Source organism: Fringilla coelebs (assembly GCF_963513975.1).
Source record: "Fringilla coelebs genome assembly, chromosome: 16".
Classification (NCBI taxonomy): Eukaryota; Metazoa; Chordata; class Aves; order Passeriformes; family Fringillidae; genus Fringilla; species Fringilla coelebs.
This window is the reverse complement of record NC_140042.1, coordinates 1,603,539-1,622,455: the sequence shown is the minus strand read 5'-3', so window position 1 is coordinate 1,622,455 and position 18,917 is coordinate 1,603,539. Positions and strand designations below refer to the sequence as shown.

Genomic DNA, 18,917 nt, shown 5'->3' with positions numbered 1-18,917 from the left:
TGTCCCAGCCAGGATTCCCAGGGTGGCACCACCTTCCCAAATCCCAGCCTGAGCCCCTCCAGCGTCCCTGAGCTGCTGAGGGACAGGGACACTGGCAGTGAGTGGCCCATGGGGACACAGCCAGGCCTCGGGCAGGGATGGGGACGGTGCCAGCTCTCCCTGGGGCGTGGGTGAGGCTGGTGTGGCGCATCCCCCTCCTGCTCCCAGGGCTCACCGTGCCTCCTGCTGTGGCAGCACCACGGTGGGCTCAGCCCCACGGTGGCCTCTGTCCCCTGTCCCTCCCTGAGAACCCAGGAGGTGGCACTGGGGTCGGGAGGGAGCATCCCTGTCCCCACCATCCATCCCTGATGGATGGGAGCAGATGGAAGGAGCAGGATGGAAGCAGGAGGGGGAGAGTCGTCATTGTGAGAAGCTTTTTTGGCTGAAATAACTGTGGTTTTCCTCTCCATCGCGATGAGCTGGGGTCAGAAACCCTGCGAGGTAGAGCTGCCCCGATGGGCCCTGGTGTTTTCCACGGTTTCTCTCCCGTTTCCCTTGGCGACAGGAATAACAAACCGGGCCGGGAGGGGAGCTCCGGCAGCAGCTTTGCCTCGGGGCTGGGCTTTGCCGAGAGCCCTGCAGGTACAGCTCCCGGCTTTCCCTTTCCCACAGTGTCCCCTACTGCCTGCGCTCCAAAATCCACCCAGGAGCTCCTGCACAAAGCAGGAAATCTCGGGAAGTCACCGCGGGGAAATGCTGTTAGGGAGGCTGAAGGAGAGCAGAGAGCAGGATTCCTGCAGGGAGGGAAATCACAGAATCAGGGAGTGTCTGGAGCTGGAAGGGATCCATGAGGATCATCCAGACCAAATCCCTGCTTCCCCAGGATGAGCTGAATTCAGAGCCAAACTCTGCCACTGTGCTGCTCCAGGAGGGGCTCTGGGAGGAAGGAATTGAATGGGGATGGATCACACAGCAGGAAATAAAGAGGAGACAGGAACTGGGAATAGAGAAGCCACTTTCTTCTGTTTTCCTTTGGATAACACAAGGGAACCACCCCAAACCCTTTTCCCAGGGGTTAAAAGGATGGATGGGTTATCCATAGTAAATGGGCTGTCATGGTTCCCCTGTGGGGTTTGCTGCTAAATCAATGATGTAAATCAAATATCTGGGGGCAGAGCTGGCAGATGAGAGGAGACAAACCCAGGGAAGCTCTGAGGGTGCCAGTCTCTGTCTGGACCTCAGGCATCCCATGGGCCATGTGCTGAAACACTGGGAAATTCCCCATTTCCCACCCAAATCCCTCCCCAAGGCCAGGAATCTTTAATCCCAGTAACCCTCCAGGAAAAGCCCAGCAGTTCCTGACGCTTCCATTTCTCCTTCCTTCCCCAAGACCTACGAGCAGAACGAATGGATCATCCACCTGGCTGGGAAGCTGCTGGCCCAGGAGGAGGAGACCTTGTCCCTGCTGGCCACAAACCCCTTTGCAGGCAGAGAGCCTCCAAGGTGAGCCTGGGGTTATCCCAAGGGAGAACTTGATCCACCTTGTTCCCATCCTGGATGTGCACAGGAGGCTGTTCCTGTTTGTGTTTGACCCAGGTGGGATTTGGGCTGGGATTTAGGGATTTAGGGTGGCTTTGATGGACCCCAAAGCGCTGCCAGCACCTCAGTTCCCCCTGGAGGGGCCACAGGGAGCCTTGGGATGAGCCCATTCCCAGCAGATCCATGAAGGGCTGGGTGCTGCTGCTCCTGGCCAGGAATGGTCCCTCCTGCTGGGGTTCCTGCCCCCCAGCTCTGGGGCTTTTGCCACGTTCTCTTTGTGAGCTCAGGTCAAACCCCACCACTTCCAGGGACCTCCTGAGGTGTTTCAAAGGCAAAACAGCCCTGCAGGAATTACTGAGTTTGTGGACACACATTTTGGAATTGTTTGTGTTTTCAAGGAAGAGACAAAGCCAACATCAGCCAGGGAAAGGCACAGAGGAAAACTCCGAGGTTTTACACAAAAGGAATTTTGTCCCAAAAGCGTCTGTTTTGTTGAGGGAGTTATTTTTAGCTGAGAAAACATTTTTTGGGGCATTTTGGATCAACTCAAGCCATGTTATGCTGCTGCTAATGTTTTCCATTTGAGGCTCTGAGGATGCACTGCAAACAGGGATGCAGGCCCAGGGCTCTGTGGAATGAAATTCCCCTCGATCCCACTGATGTTTTCCAGCTTTAGGGCACTGCATCTCCCAGAGCTTCTGAGGAGAGAGACTCCTCCTCCAGCTGAGGCACAGAAAACTTCCCACTTCTACCCAAATGGTTCCTCCCAGGTGCTTTGTAAACCCCAAGATGGTAAAAATCCCAAAATCCTGGAATGGGTTGGGTTGGTAAGGAGCTTAAAGCTCATCCACTTCCAACCCCACCACCTCCCACTGTCCCAGGTGCTCCAAGCCCCATCCAGCCTGGCCTGGGGCACTGCCAGGGATCCAGGGGCAGCCACAGCTGCTCTGGGCACCCTGTGCCAGGGCCTGCCCACCCTCCCAGGGAGGAATTCCTTCCCAAAATCCCATAACTCTGCCCTCTGTGGCCTGGTGCCCTTGGCAGGGGATGGAACTGGATGATTTTTAACCTCCCTTCCATCCCAAACCATCCCTGACCCTGCAATTCCATGATCCTGGACTTTTATCCAGGTGGAGGGGAAAATTTGCTGCCCAACCTTCAGGATCCCTTCATTCCCACCACAGTAGCTGGGTGGAAAAAACTCCTAATTTTCCTCCCCTTATTCCCCCCTCCCTCCACTCCAAAGGGAATTTTGAGACTTAATTATTTTCATTCCCTGCTAGACTAAATAATTAGGGGAAGGGGCTGTTTTCCATAAGAACCTTGCACTCCATCCTCCACGGAGTTTGTTCTGTTAATGGAAACTCTACACCTTGAATAGCCAAGGGACTTTCAGAATGAGTTAATGCCTTCGAAATGAAATTTCAGAGACCAAAGTTTGGAGGGCTCTTTACAACTCAAGAAATTATAGTATTTTTTCAAGTGTGATAAACTTCAAATGAGAAACAGGTGACTGATTAAAAATGAGGGCATTGTTGAGGGCCTGGCTGAGTGGGAAGCTTGGACCTCGAGGCTGGTGATGTTTGGGGAATGTGGATTTCCCAAATATTCTGGGGCAGTGGATAGTTCATAAAAGCCCAGCCCTCATAAATCTGACCAGGAGGGCTTGGGCTGAGAAATTAAGAAGTGTTGAACACACCATGGAAAAGGCTGCAACAATCAAAGGAAAGAAAAATCAGATTTAGCCCACAGGAGGGGAGAAAAAACTCCAGGGTTTTGGGTCTGTTTGGTGTCTCTGATATTAAATCATGGTCACTTCAGGATTTTTATTCCAATTAAAGTAGCACTTTGTTGGAAAAGCCCCACCATGGGTGTGAAGAGCTGGATTTGTAGTGGTGGTGTTTGTGAGGAGCTGGTGCTTCCCTTAGGATGCTTTGGAGCACAGGGGAATGGGGCATTTGGGATCCTTTTTTATGGGATTTTATTTTATTTCCCTTTTAAAAGTGACTGGACTTGATACCTGGGCTGGGATCTGTGCAGTCAGCCCGAGCCATGGGAAGAGCTTGGTCATATTTGCACTTTGTGGAAGCCCCAGTTTGGGGTTTGGACCCTCCCCAGAGGGACAGAGGTGGCTCTGGAGCAGTGCTGGGAGCAGGCAGGGACTGGGAATTCCTGGAAAATCCAGGCCTCACTGGGATTAGGTGGAAAGGATCTCTCAGCTATTACCAGAAGTAAATTCCACAGTCCTGAAGGGAAGTTTAAGGGGTTTTCTTTGGGGAAAAAGCCCCTCAGTATTTCAGGGAAGGCAGAGCTCATCCCAAGCTGGCTGGGAAATCTGGTGGCCATGGGATCTCTCTTCCTTGGCAGGGTGAATTCCAGCCTTGGATCCATCTGGAGCCAGTTGGGTTTTTCCCCCCCACAGTTTGCTCTGCCCTTGGTGTTGTCCCACCCTTCCTACCCCATCCAGGGAGGAAAAACCAGAGAGGAAAAACCCCACTGTGCCACTTCCCAAGGGGGTTTGGAGGATCAGCTGCCCTGGGGATGCTCCAGCTCTGTGGGACCAGACCTTGCAGGAGCCTCAGAATCGGCAGCACTAAAAACCAGCCCCAAAACTGCCCCGATTCCCTCAGTTTAGGCCAAGGTGAATTAATTCATGGTGAATTAATTTATGCTCCCTCCCTCCAAGAGGCCAAGAGCAGCGCTGCTGCAGCAATGTCACCTTGATGAATTTGGCCTTCCCACCACCTGATTTACAGCAGAGCAGGGAACCTCAACATAAAACACCCCAAAAAGTCCCCCCAAAAAAGACACCCCATGTTTTGCTTTCTTTCTTTCCCTCTCCCAGCCCTCCTTGCCTTGGCAGGCCATTAATTCTAACAGAAACCACCACTGGCTTGGGTTTTTTTTTTCCCCTGGAACCCCTCAGCTGTTGCAGGGAGACAGCTGCACCCTCTGGAACTAATTACAGCTGTCTGGGAGATTTAGGCCCCCATCCCAAGCAGTGCAATATTGCTGCTAATTTTTAGCACATCCACTGGGGGCTGGCAGGAGGGGCTGATATCCGAGCGGCTCCTGAGAGCGCTGGGGGCAGCTGCTGCCGGGCATCTGCCGGGGGCAAAACCTCCCTCTGAAAATCCTGCTGGGTTTTGTGAGCTCTTCTGGCCTCTCTCCGGGGCCAGGGGCTGTTGGGGATGCCCTGAAGGGTGGTGGCAGGAGGGGTCTTGGGGTGGCTCAGTCCCCCCTCCTCTCTCAGTGCCACAGCTCTCCTGGCACCGCTGTTGGAGCAGAAGTTGCCCAAAGGAGCCTTTTGTCCCCTTTTGTCCCCTTTTGTCCCCTTTTGTCCCCTTTTATCCCCTTTTCCTCACAGCAGAGAGGGTTTTCCATCTCCTTGGAATGCCATGGGCAGGGACATCCTCCACCAGACCCCATCCAAACTGGCCTTGGACACTTCCAGGGTGGAGCAGCCACAGCTTCTCTGAGAATCTGTGCCAGAGCCTTCCCACCCTCACAGGGAGGAATTCCTTCCCAATATCCCATCAAATCCTTCAGTTTAAAACCATTTTTTAAATGGGAGCTGGTGCCAGGGATCCAGGAGGTGCCGCCAGCTTGTGTTTGCTCAGTAAATCCCCACAAGTCCTTCTCATCCTTCTCAGAGTACCTGGGACATCCTGGTGAGGTCAGGCAGCTCTTTCCTGACCTTCCAGAAGCTGTTGCTGTTTCTCCAGAGCAGGAATTAGGGAATCTCCTGCAGGCTCAGTCTCCAAGATCTGTGGATCCCTTCCAGCTGACAGGAGATCTTTGTGGAAGCCCCAAAACTGCACAAACTCTGGGAGCCCTGGAAGGATGGGAGTTTGTAGCACCGTCCCTCCCTGAATCCCAGGAAGAGGGAGCAGGAGCAGCACTGGAGGAGCTGGAAAACTCCACAATTCCAGGATTGAGGCACCCAGGCAGGTTATAAACACTGGTGGAGCTTGTAAACTCTGTGAGCCCTGAAATGAAGGGCTCCAGTGGGTATTAAACACTGCAGCTTTTACATCCTGAGCCTGGCAAGGAAATATTCCCTCCTGGCTTCCAGGTTCTCCACCTTTCTCACATTTATTTTAGGAATATGTGAAGATGGGTCCACCTTGGGAAGTGCTCTGCAGCCACTTAGTGAAGGAAAAACCCCCGAGCATCAGAGGGGCAGGTGGAGGCTGCTGGGAGCAGGAGCCTGCCAAAGAATCAGCCTCTGAAGCATTTTTGGGAGGTGGATCTGGGATTGGAGGTGGGGATGTTTTGGGAATTCCAGAAAGCAGTCAGGCAGCAATTGGGAATCTCCAATCATCCTGGAGTGGCTCCCTGGACCCCCAGGGATGAGGCTGTTCAGTAACACTCCGTTATTAACAGGAATTTTGTGCTCCTGCAAAGGAAAGCCTGTGGGAATAACACTCCAGCCCTTGTTTGGCTTTTCCCAGCCTCAGAAAGCAGGGAAGAGAGGGAGTGCAGGAATGGGCCAGGCTGGAATGAAGGCAGCAGCTGCAGGGCAGAGTTTGGGGGGGTGAGATGCAGGTTTGTGCTCCCCAGATTCCACTCAGGGCCCCTTTTCCCGTTTATCTTCCTTCATCCTCAGAGTCATTGAGTCATGGAATGGTTTGGGATGGAAGGGACCTTAAGGCCCACCCAGTGCCACCCCTGCCATGGCAGGGACACCTCGCACTGTCCCAGGCTGCTCCCAGCCCCATCCAGCCTGGCCTTGGGCACTGCCAGGGATCCAGGGACAGCCCCAGCTGCTCTGGAAAACATGATGGGTGTGATGGACACAGAATCCCAGGATCACTGAGGCTGGAAAAGGCCTTGAAGTGCAGCAAGTCCCACCTGTGCCTCATGCCCACCTTGTCCCCAGCCCAGAGCTCTGAGTGCCACCTCCAGGAATTCCTTGGACACCTCCAGGGATGGGGACTCCAGACCTCCCTGGGCAGCCCATATTCCCATGGTTTTGTAGGAGAATCCTTCTTGTGCTGCAATCCTGGGTCCCAGCAGGGCTGGAGCAGAGCAGCTGGGCAGTGCTGGCAGCCACCCTTGGGCTGGGTGCAGCTCTCTCCAGCCCCTCACCCTGCCCTGCTCCCGAAGCCCAGCGCTGGTGGCAAATCCATCGGAGCCGCCCCTCATTATTTCAGCGGCAGGAGGGACCTTCCCTCTGCTCCAGGGATCCCACAGCTGCGGTGCCCTGCTCAGTAGCAGGGTCTGTATTTTCCTAGTGGAGCAGAGCAGGTTTAAATGAGCACTGACACGACTTTGACAGTTTTATTTCGTGGGTATTTTATGGACTCGCCCGGCGACGCCGGCGATGCTCCCGGCGCGGGCGCCGCTCCGGCCCTTGTCAGCATGTCCTACATCAAGGGGGACAAACCCCCGGATCCAGCGGCATGGGCAGCTCCCAGAGTGTTTCCTGACACTGATGAATGTTTCTTTCTGCACTGCTTTCAAACCTGCTCTGCTGTCAGCTCCCGCAGCAGCCGGAAAACAGATGCGCTCAGAGCCGCGCTGAGGCTGGCTGGGCAGGGGGTGCTGGGGCAGTCACGCTCCCTGCTCCAAAATCTCCCCGGCAGAAACACTCCAGGATGGCTCTGAGAAAGGCAAAAATCCTCTTCTTCCTGCTTTTATTATTATTATTCTTTCAGATTTAGCTGTGGAAGGGTGTGGGGAGCACTCAGGGCAGGGGGTGTTAAAGCTCCTCGGCTCATGCATCATTCCCGAGGCACAGCTGGATTCCTAAATGGCATCAAGAGGAGCTTGGGAGCTTCCCAAAGCCTTCCCAAAGTCACTGCTGCTGGCTGTGGGCATCCCAAGGAGGGATGGATGGATGGATGGATGGATGGATGGATGGATGGATGGATGGATGGATGGATGGATAAAGTGATGGATATGAGATGGAAGGATGGAGTACCAGGATGTGGAGCCACGCTGATCACCCTCAAGCTGATTTCTCCACCCAGAAAGGCTCCAAAACCCCAATCCAAAGGAATAAAACCATGGTCCAAGCCTCTTCCCAGAAGTGATGGCAAGCCCTGAGCTGTTGTTCTTGTGTCCCACAGGTGGATCCGGGGGGAACACTTCAGGTACAAGTTCAGCCAGCCCGGGGGGAAGCACGCCCGCGAGGGGAAGTGGTGGATCCGGAAAAGGATCGGCCCCTATTTCCCCCCCGTCAACCTGCAGGGCCTGAGGAAGTTCTTTGAGGACAGGAATTGGCCTTATCCCGTGCAGGACTGAGGGGAAAGGATGGCCAGGACAAGAGGGACCAGCTGGGAAGATGGAGAACGGGCAGCTGCCTTCCAGACATCTCCTGCCTCTCTGGTTTTTATCCATATCCTTGTACACGGCTCTTTTCCAGAAGATTCTTCCAGAAGATTCCCAGCCAATTTGCCCATTTGCTCTGTGAGCTGCTTTTTCTCACCTCAGTGGCTGATTTCTTTTGCCAGGCTGCTCCATTCAGGAATTCCTCTGGAATTGGGAAAGAGGCAAGCAAATAACCATGGCTGGTTTTGGGCGAGGTGTTGGTGTTGCCAAAAGCAGCCGAATGTGGGGTTTGGAACAAAAAATGGGAAAACAAACCAGGAGGGATCCCTGGGGTTGTGTGGGCTGGGGATGCACAGCAATGCCCTTTTCCATGTTGCCTTGCACCTTTTTGACCACATACACCAAATGGGCACCGCTGGGAGCGTGTTCCTGGAAAGGAATTAAAGCAAACAATTCTTGAATACAAGCAGGAGCTGCACTGGGTTTTTGTTTTTCCTGGAAGTGCTAAAAAGGGAGAAAAAGAAGGAGCCTCTACCAGGGACAAGGCAGCTCCTGTGGGAATGGGGTGGCAGGGGAGGAATGAGGTGAGTCCTGGGACTGATTTGTGTTTTGGGGAGAACCCAGAATTTGGTGTCGTGTCCGAGTGTCTGTCCCCATCCTGGGGATGCAGGGCTGTGAGAGGAGAATTCTGCCTCCCCTTCTCCCCTGGCTTCCAGGGGGCCTTTGCTCAGGGCTCCCTCGTGGTTTCAGAGGATTTTCCTTCCAAGCTGCTCCTTCTCCAGCAGGTGCAGCCCTGGATGGGTGATGGGTGACAGGAGGTGGGTGACAGGTGACACCCCCTGGGCACCCCCATGGACTGGGCACCCAACAGCCCTGGCCTCCCCCTCCCCAATTTAATGAATTTCTTTTGCTTTCCAACCTCTGGGTCAGGGATAATGGATCCCAGACCAGCACTCCCATTCCTGTTTGCTGCTTGTTAAGTCTTTTTTTCAATGCAAGAGCTCTCCTCTCTGCTCCGGAGCAGTGCCTGGAAGATAAAACCCATCCAAAGGGGCAGGAGGGGATTCCACTGGAAATGTTTCCCTGGGACAAGAATTTAGAAAAGAAAAGGAGCAATTATTCCAAGGTGGGAGGAAATCAGAAGCACGTTGAGTTATCTGCTCACTGGGAAGGTTTTGTGGAGAGGATTCTTATGCCAGGGTTCAGCACTGGAAGGAAAATGCTGCAGCAGCACCAGCAATCCCTGGGAAGGAGAACTCTGTCTGGGAGCTGCTCCTGCCAGCTCTGATGTCCCTGAGATCCCCCCAGCTTCTGCAGAAGTTCTGGAGGGCAGGGTTTGGGCTGAGCCCCTGGGGTGGTCCCCTTCTCTGGGCTGTTTTCCTGGCTCATCCCAGTCCGGAGCCTGATCTCATCCCGCTCCCTCCTCCTGGTTCTCTGCCAGGTCCAAGGCAATTCCAGAGCTGAGGCAGGCAGGACATGGCCAGGTGGTCACCCCATGTCCATCCTGAGCAGCTCCAGCATGGCTGGAGACATCTCAAGGCCATTCCTGGATCAGAAATAATCTCTTTTTTTTTTTTAATTTTATTTTCCTATATGTAAGTTATTGACCCTTGGGGTACTGAGGTAGAAGTGACTTTTCCCCTTTTTTCCCAAGATTCCAGCCTTTTGAAGCAGCAGGTGCCCTCACAAGCCCAGCTGGGTTTGCATTTCTGCCCATTGGCCACTGGCTGTGGCAAGGTCAGATCCAGCTCATCCCAGCTGCTCTCCCCCCAGAAAAGAAGGAATTCTCCCAGTTTTGGTTTTTTTAATCCCACATCAGGGTCTGTTCCTGGGGGGAGCAGAAGGTGAATGTGAATGGACAGAGGGGTTTTAGCTCATCCCTTGGACACATAGAATGAGGAAATGATCTGTGCTTGCAGAACTTGGGAAGAACCAGCAGGAAGGGATGATCCCATGGTGAAGGGCTGGGGCTGTGGGAGGCTGGATGGGGCCATCCAGACATTCCAGAGGGGCTGGAAAGGACTGAAATCTCATCCCATCCCACCCCAGGGACACCTCCCACTGTCCCAGTGCTCCCAGCCCTGTCCTGCCTGGCCTGGGACACTGCCAGGGATCCAGGGACAGCCCCAGTTGCTCTGTGGAATCTGTGCAGGGCCTCCCTGGAGCCACCCTGGTTCCATTTTCAAACATTCCTCTAAAAACATGGATTTGGTTTGTGCTTTGGGAATGTGGCCCCTGTGCAGGGGTCAGTGGTGAGGAGCTGCTGGAGATGAGTTTGTGTCCATACAGGAATGCCCAGGAATTACCCCCAGCAACCCAGAGAATTCCTTATTGCTGCATCTTTTATAAATCAGAGGCATTGATTTTAAAGCAGCCAAACTCCAGGCTGGGAATTCCCAGAGGAAATACCTGCAGCCATATCCATTCCCTGCTCCCAGCTGCTTGGAAAAGCTGGCTTTGCTTTAACACATATGAAAGGGAAAAGCTTTGTTGGTTTTTTTTTCCTTCCTGGTAGATTGAGTTTGGCCAAACAATTCTGTGTGAACTGCTGGGCAGGAGGCACAAACCTGTAGGCAAAATTATCCAGCTGCTCCAAGTTTAGAGCAGCATGGGATGAATTTCAGGATCGTATATTAGTTTCCATTTAATCTGATTATTCCAGGCTGGAGTTCCTGGAGGGTCTTCAGGTTATTGTCAGTCAAAAGAATCTTTAAAAGCTTCCATTTGCACTCAGCTTTTCCCATTCCAACTCTATTTTCATTATGGATCGATTTTGATTTTAATGAAAAAATGATTCTCTCAACTCCCTGCTTCCCCCCACCTCCACTTGGGGTTAAAACTGAAGCCACAACGGGGTCTTGCCACTCAAAATCCATTTTCCAGCTTTCCTCGGGGTGTTGCTTGGTTTGAGGAGCTTGGGCAGACAACAAGGGGCAGATAATTTGGGAAGGCACCTTCTGTGCTCTGCCTGGGGCAAAACTGCAATGCCTCCAGTCCCAGGGGCATTTCCAGCTCCAGGGTCTGGAGGGAAATGCAGGATTCATTTCTGCTAAAAGCTGTGCTGTCCCTGCAGGGGCTCATTCCTGTCACCCCCTCTCACCTCCCTGGGGTGTCCACCCCGCCTCTCCCCAGGAAAAAACCAACAGAGAGGCATCCAGAACTGACCCCCAAATGCACATCCTGCATCTGCAGAGGATTTACAGGGGTGTGCCTGGCTGAGCCCTGGGGGGACACATGGGTCTGTGGGGACATCCATGTCCTGTCCCAGCCCCAAATCCTCAGCTGGGTCACATTCCCCAGGCAGGCAGGTGGGCGGGACAAAGCTGAGCTCTGGAACTGCCCCTGTGTGAGGGACAAACTCCTGTTCCATTTTCACACAGATTTAGCCCCAATCCTCCACAGATTTTACCACATTTTTCTACTGATTTTTCCCCATTCTTCCATGGATTTTTCCCCATTTTGCCCCATTTTTCCATGGGTTTTGCCCCATTTTTCCAGGGATTTTGCCCATTTTTTCTGTGGATTTTGCCCCATTTTTCCATGGATTTTGCCCCATTCTTCCACAGACTTTACCACATTTTTCTACTGATTTTTCCCATTCTTCCACGGATTTTTTCCCATTTTGCCCCATTCTTCCAGGGATTTTGCCCCATTTTTCCATGGATTTTGCCATGCCCATCCCCACGCTGCCCCCTTTCCCCAGCACAGGCTGGATCCCACTCCCTCTGCAGCAGCAGCTCGGGTAGGGTTGCACAGGGCTGAGCTTTCCCCGGGTGCTGGGACAGTTCCACTGAAATCACAGCACCTGCAAGTGGTTACTTAGAATAATAAATAACTGATAGATTATCAAATAAAGCCCTGGCTTGGGATGAGGTCATCCCTGCCCCGTGTCCTGCGTCTCCCAGGGTTTGGGAGCTGCTTTCCTGCTGCTCCTGGGCTAAATCCCTCTTGTATCAGGCAGTAAAAAACTTGTCAGGATTAAAGAATCAATTAGGAATTAGCCAAAGGGGCAAAGCCTAACCCAAACACGCTGATAAAATCCAGTAGGTGATTATGGGAAGGGCTTTGATTTCACTGGGCTTTGGAAAGGAATAATTGCTCCTTACAGAGCACGGAACAACCCGGACTGGGTGTTTTTCTAAATTTATAGAGGAGGAAATTCTGCTGTTCACTGACAAATGTGGGGACACGCCACGGTTTAGGGCTGAAGGGGGTCCTGGGTTTGAGAAGCATCATTCCCTGGCTGGAAAAATGATCTTGGGAGTCTTTTCAAGGCCAGCCCTGCCTTGATCCCACCCTGCCCCTCCAAGCTGTCACAGCTGAGCTTTCCCTGCGTGTCCCTGGTGCCACCCTGGAGCTGTGTCTGGCTCCCTCCCGCCCTCCCAGGGGATTTCTGTGCCTTTGTGGCCATTTCCAGCTGCTGCAGCTGTGCCCAGAGCTGCCATCTGCCTGCCAGGAGCAGCTGTGGGTGCCTGGTACCCACGGGCTCATCCCTCCATCCCTCCATCCATCCATCCATCCATCCATCCATCCATCCATCCATCCATCCATCCATCCATCCATCCCCCAGGGCTGGGCAGGGACAGGGGGATGGAGCACAGGAGGAGGCACAGCTCAGAAATCCCCTGGCACAGTGGGGTTGTCCCTGCAGCATCCGAGGAGGAGGAAGGGCAGGATGTGCCCGTGGGGTGGAGGGGTGGGAGCAGGGGATGATCCAGGTCCCAAGGGGTGGGAGCAGAGGATGATCCAGGTTCCAAGGGGTGGGAGCAGGGGATGATCCAGGTCCCAAGGGGTGGGAGCAGGGGGAGGCAGGAGTGACCCTTCCCAAGGGCTGATTGTTTAAGTCAGCAGTGGGATTTGTTGGGAGGTAGTGGAGGAACATTTCTTGGTGTCCTTATGGAGAGAGGCCTTTCCCAGGCAGGATTTGGGTGATCCCTGTGGATCCAGCCGAGGATTTTCCATGGTTCTGTAATTCTGTCACCTGTGACAAATGGCAGGGGACGCCAGCCTGTGCGAGTGGAGCCTTCTGGGTGTTTTTGGGTTACCTTGGTTACCTGGGATGCTGCCCAGGGCTCTGCCCCACCCTCCCCCTGTCCCCCCCGGTGCCACCACGGGCAAGAACTCGGTGCTGGCCAAGGCTCCCCAGCTCGGCCACCCCGCCCTGTCCCACCTGCCCAGGACACCCAGCAGTGACACCCAGCAGGTGCCGACCCTGCCTCTGCTCTCCCGGCGCCCACAGCAGGGTGGGAATGGGGCAGGAGGAGCGGCAGGTGCCACCCCAACACCTGCGGGTGGCACAGATGCCACCGCCCGCCTGTCACACGGGAGGTGATCAAGGAGGTGACAGCCAGGGGGGCCCGGGGACGCTGCACATCCCGCGGGTTCCAGCCCTGGGCTGCCCCGTTTTTCCTGTTTACCGCTGGTTCTGGGAAGGGAACAATAAATAATCCCCGGGCCACGGGCTGGCGCGGGGCCGAGCCGCCAGCGGCGCTGAGCTGAACCGGCCAAGTGTCAGGGCAAAAGGCCAGCGAGGGAACACAGCGGCACAATCACGAGATTAACACCTTGCTCGGCGCTCGGGGAGCCTCGAGTGGGAGAAGATTGCCCCGCTCGGGCTCTCGGGGCACGGCTGCACATTCCGCTCCCTGCACCTGTGTCCTCTGCCATTCCCATTCATCCCAGAGGAGCCGGGGCTGCGCAGCTGCGGCAGCATTATTCCCCTGGCCGTATTTGCATATCAATGAGCCCCTGATTAATATTTAAAGAGCCAGCTGTCCGAGCCACCTAGGGAAGAAAAAAAGCTCTGTGCGGTTTTTATTGATTTCTTTTTTTTTTTTTTCGGGGCTAACACTCACTGCCCTTTATCGAGCGCGCTTCATTTTTTACCCCCTCTATTCTTTTAGTTGAAATTAAGGAGAAGAGACGAGGGGGGGAAAAAGTCAGGGAAAAAATATGAAGGAGTTATCAGTGAAGGAGTTGTGCTGCTCTCAATGCTCCTCAGTCCCTTTGTGCGCGGGCGCAGCTGCGGGAGCAGGTTTGGAGGGGCAGGAGCGCCCATGGGAACTGGGTTTGGGAGCACGGGGAAACTGGGAAGGGATGGGACGGGCTGGGGTGGGATGGATTCCCATCCTCGCTGCTCCCGGGAGATGCTGCTGGTGACCCGGGGGAAGCGCGACACAAAATCCTGGCTCGAGGGGGCAGATCAATGGAAATGCCATCCAAAAAAAGCAGGAATTGGTATTTTCCTTGCCTCCCCAGCGCTGTTCGTGGCCCGGAGGTTTTGTTTTCCAGCCTTAGAAGCTGTCATTTTAACAGACCGTTCTCCTGCCCCTTTTTTTTCCTTTTTTTTTTTTTTTTTCCCTCTAGCATTTGTCAATAATCCCCCGACAGCGGCAGCTTTGTTATCCCAACTAATTGGAGTCAAGTAGGGCTGCGAGAAAAGATCCTTCCCGCGCGAGCCCTGGGAAAAATGCGAAAGGATTTTAATTTTCAATAAAATATGCAGATAAGGAGAAATTACCGGTGGGGAAAGGGGCCGGGGAATGCTCAGATAATGGTGCTGCTCAGACAGCGCCGGCTCCGGGGGCTTAATGAGCGATGCCGGCGGCTCTGCGGGCTGGGGGGCATGGGGCTGCCCCCACACCTGCACTTTTTCGGGTTTAAGGGGTATTTCAGGGGCTGTGGAGGTGAGGGAGTTGTTTATCCGAGCTGCAGCTGGGGGCGGTTATTTCAGGTCACGCTCCGTTGTTTTTATGCACAAATGTGGGAAGTGTGGGCATCCCTTTGGGGATGGGGTCGCTGGGGGATGCCGAGGCTGTGGTGAGAGCGGGGATGGGGATGGGGATGGGGATGGACCGGGAGCCTCTCGGGCTGTGCCCCCGTCCCAGCCCGAGCCTGGTGCCGGCAGCGGGATGCGGATTTTGGCCGGGATGCTCCGCACGCCCTGCCCGTCCCTTTGCCCGGCTGGTGGCAGCGAGCTGCTCCCTTCTCCTGAAATAAAACCCCCTCCAGCTTCCCCGCGGGCTGGCATTGCCGGATTTGGCTGGGTTTGCCAAAAAATCCTCTCCCGGGGCTGAGTTTGCCCAAAAAGCCCCTCCTGGGGCGGCTGCTGGGTGCTGCGGAGGGCACGGGCACTCCGGGATGCTGTTCCAGGCGGGTTTTCCCAAGTGATGCCATAAAACATGTCCTGCTGAGGGGCTGGTGTCACCTCCTGCCCCGGAGGGGATTCCCGCAGGAATCTGCCCCGAGTCAGGGCTGGGAAGCGCCGCTCCCGCCGTGTCCCTGCGCTGCTGGAAGGTTCCAGAACAGGGCAGAGCCTCCAGAGGCTGCTGGCAGGGCCTGGGTGCTGTGTCCGTGCAGGATGGGTGAGCCCCGCCTTTCCCCAGGTGAATTTCTCATTTCCCCAGGTGAATTCCTCCTTCCCCAGGTGTACCCCACCTTTCCCCAGGTGTACCCCACCTTTCCCAGGTGTTCCCCGCCTTTCCAGCAGCCGGGAGCGCTCTCAGGAGGATTTTGCCCACCGGGTCCCTCCCACCCCTGCCGTGTCCATCCCGCCGGGAGCAGGCACGGGGCACACGCCCGGGAGGTGTCCCCAGGGCAGGACGGAGCCTTGGGGACCCTGTGTCCCCCCAGGACCCCCGTGGGGAGGGGACAGCTGAGCTGTCACCTGTTGGAGCTCGGGCACCGCAGCTGCGCCCGGCAGCTTTGAAGGGCGGATTAGGGAGAGGAGAGGAGAAGAGAGAGCCCCGCACGCACTTGTGCTCCACCTGCCAGCGCCCTCCCCTGCTCTTCCTCCTCCTCCTCTTCCTCTCCCGCAGCCTCCGGGCCCCGCTGCCCTCGGCTGAGGTGGGACGATGCCCAGGTGATGGCCCAAAGCAGCTGCAGCCCTTGGCACACCCGGGCCAGCCCTGCTCAGCTGCAGCCTTTTGATCCCAACCAGGTTAAACCGTAGGAAAAGAAACAGGTAAAGCCATGGGGAGGGAGGAAAAAAGGTAAAAATTACAGGAGAAAAAAATCCCAAACCCCAACAGTCTTTAATTTCTGCTCATGGACACAGCCTGGTGCCCATCCTGTCCCCCACGTCCAGAGGGACCCTCCCAGGAGAGGAGCGGGTGGCTGCTGCTGTCCCCTCTGGGGGCGCCTCTGCTGGGACCTCCCTCCCACCTTCTGGGGCTGCTGGGACCCCAGTTTGGGCAGGATGTCCCCAGTTTGGGAAAGGGAGCCCCAGTTTGGGAAAGGGAGCCCCAGTTTGAGAAAGGGAGCCCCAGTTTGGGGAGGAGCTGCCCCGGGGCAGAGGGTGGCTCCTGTTGGGTGCCTGTGACACACAGGGGTGGCCCCGCTGCCATCCCAGCTGGTGTTGGGGTGCTGTTCCCCATTCCCAGGATGGATGGGGACATTGCAGGGTCACTCCCTGCTGGATTTGCCCAAAGCTTGGACTTTATGAGCTTTTCCAACCCTTTTCCAATGTTTTTTTAACGATTCCCTGGTTGGGTGGTGACACCCTCTGAGCACCATCCCCATCTCTGCTCCCACCCCGTGTCCCCTCAGTCCCAAACCCCACAGGCTGTCCCCAAGCTGTCCCCAAGCTGTCCCCAAGCCCTCCCCAGCCCCTGAGCTGGCAGGAGCAGCAGCAGGGCTCAGCCTCGGGGAGGGGAGGATTTGCCCTCTGCCTTTGGCAGGGAGTGCTCTGGCTCTGGGGTCACTGTGATGAAATCAAAGCTCTCTCCCTGTCCTTTTCCACTCAGCCACTTTCCCTCTCTGCTCTTTTGGGGCCGTTTAAGAGCCAGGGTGTAACATTAAGGTGATTTACAGCGCCCCTGGAGTGGAAGGGCACAGACTCAGGGATTTTTTTTTCTCTTTTCCTCAGGTGAAAGAAAGCCTGGAAGGTGAACTCCCAAGACATTACAGCAACCACCCCATCAATCCCTGATTTACAGGCTCAGATTTATGGCTCCAGAATTATTATTCCTCTCGCAGATCTTTTTTTATTTTTTCTTCTTTTTTATTTTTTTTTCTCCCTGGGCTGTTTTAGTGCTTGTGAAAGGTGAGGGCTTTGACAGCTCCTGGAAACAAAAGCCTTTAATATCCCCTGGAGTGGGGCTCTCCCAGGGAAGAGCAGAGAGGCCACGAGGGCTTTTCCTCCCTGCTGCAGATTGGCTCACTCCAGGCCGGGTTTAACCAAACAGAGCACAGAGTTAAGCCAGGACTAATGAGCAAAGTCCTTTCCTGGTGCCTGTGGAGTGCCCTGGGATCACCCCTGGGGGCTGGAGCAGTGCTGGGGGTGGAAGCTGAGGGTGCTCATCACCCCCAGGATGTTTTCAGACCCTTCCCAGATTTTTTGGGACATCTCCAGCCTTTCTAGGAGAACACAGCAGACTCAGGCCTGCCCTGAGGTTATTTTTAAGCCCCTCCCCACGTGTGCCCTGCAGTTCCACCAACATTTTGGGGGTCTGAACTAAACTGGCAACAGCCTTTAAAACACAGCATCCATGAAATGCCAGGGAGTAAAAATCTCCTCCTTAAAGCATATGTGGCTTAGAGAGGCAGGGATTAAACCTTGCTGGAGCTTGGGAAATGATGCCAGAGCCCTGCTGCACTTCATTAAAGGACATTTCTGACCCAGCCTGGCTGATTCAGGAACGATTTAGCCCAGCAAAACCCGAGTGGGAAGGGACAGGAAACTGCAGGATTTGTTGCATTTTCTATTTCAGCGTTTTTCTCAGGTCACTGTGCCAGCAGCTGTCTGGCCAAGCCCTGAGCCCTGCAGGGTTTGTGTGTGCATCCCAAAAAACCATGGGATGGAGCTGGGCTGGATGCTGAGGGTCCCCAGCAGCTGCCCCAGGGCAAGTTCAGGTTGGATATTTGGGAAAATTGCTGGGTGGAAAGGCACAAATCCTGGAAAGGCACGGGGCAGGGATCCCCATCCCTGGAGGGATTTAAATCCTGGGACATGGGGCAGTGGTGGCCTCACAGTGAAGGGTTGGACCCAGTGATCCCAGAGCTCTTCTCCAGCCTGAATGATTCCATGATTTTTAATTCCTGATTCCTCAAACCTTGCTCAGCCTGAAAACCCCACTCAGGGCTGGTTCCTCCACCCCCACCCAATGCCCGTGGTCAGGGCAAAGCCCAAACAGCTCCAAAACCATGGGAGGGTTCCCTGCTGCTCCTGGGGTCTCCACCCGACCCTGGAAACAGCCCCGGGGCTGGAGGGTCCTGCAAATCCTGGTGCTCCCCTGGGGTGGCACACCTGGCACCAGGACAGGGTTATGGGGTCAGGAGAGTTATGGGGACCAGGATAGAGTTATGGGGTCAGGATAGAGCTATGGGACCACAACAGGGTTATAGGGTCAGGACAGAGTTAATGGGACCAGGATGGAGCTATGGGATCAGGACAGGGTTATGGGATCAGGACAAAGCTATGGGACCAGGACAGAGTTATAGGATCAGGACAGACTTTTGGGTCCCACCACGACTGGGGTGCTGCTCCCGAGCTCAGAGCAGGCAGGAGAGGTCCCAGGGGAGCTGGGCAGGCAGCTCCAAGCGTTCCCACCACGTGTGTCACGCTCCCCTGGATAACCAAGGCGCTGGGACAAACAAAACACAGCCCTGCCTCTCTCCCTCCCTGCCTGCCTCCCTCCCATCTCTGAGCAGCCCCAACCTGGCAGCCAGGCCAGGCCCTTGGATGAGTGAATCACTCAGCCAGCTGGGGATGGAGCAATTTGGGTCAAATCTGCCCCCTGGCCTGGTGCCACAGCCTTATCTCCTGCCCACTGTTCCCCTCAGCTCTGGGGTTGTTTTCAGTGCAGGGTGAAGGTTTTGGGGCTGGAGGCAGTACCTGCTCAGGAATCAGCAGTGCTGCCTTTAGTGCTGTTTATTATGAGGTCATTTTTTATTCCTGGCTAATTTTTCTTGCAGCTGAACACAAAAGGACAGAAAATGGAATTAGCAAAGAGCTCTGCTGAGCTATTAATGTTCCCCGTGGGGGCAGGGGGAATTCAGGCACTCAACAAGTGCATAAATGGGGCCATAAAAACGTGCCCAGGGTGCTGCAGGGGTGCAGCTCCGGGGGGCTCTGGGGGCTGCCCACCCCCAGTGCAGGAATGGGCTGGGAGCAGCTCCAGCTC

General features: G+C 55.1%; 1 protein-coding gene across 3 annotated transcripts in view; it reads left to right on the top strand.

The window, feature by feature from the left end:
* LMF1 (lipase maturation factor 1) overlaps positions 1 to 17,171 on the top strand; it is a 134,163-nt gene extending 116,992 nt beyond the window's left edge. The window contains exons 8-10 of one of the 3 annotated variants that reach the window (XM_084216175.1): positions 1,370 to 1,482; positions 7,593 to 7,616; positions 7,714 to 8,260. In XM_084216175.1, coding sequence (XP_084072301.1) covers positions 1,370 to 1,482; positions 7,593 to 7,616; positions 7,714 to 7,720 — 144 coding nt within the window. In that variant the 3' untranslated portion in view covers positions 7,721 to 8,260. Of the gene's footprint in view, positions 1 to 1,369; positions 1,483 to 7,592; positions 8,261 to 16,660 lie in introns of those variants that run through there. The other 2 variants (XM_084216176.1, XM_084216174.1) reach the window with 2 other exon arrangements.
* The last annotated feature ends 1,746 nt before the right edge of the window (positions 17,172 to 18,917 follow it).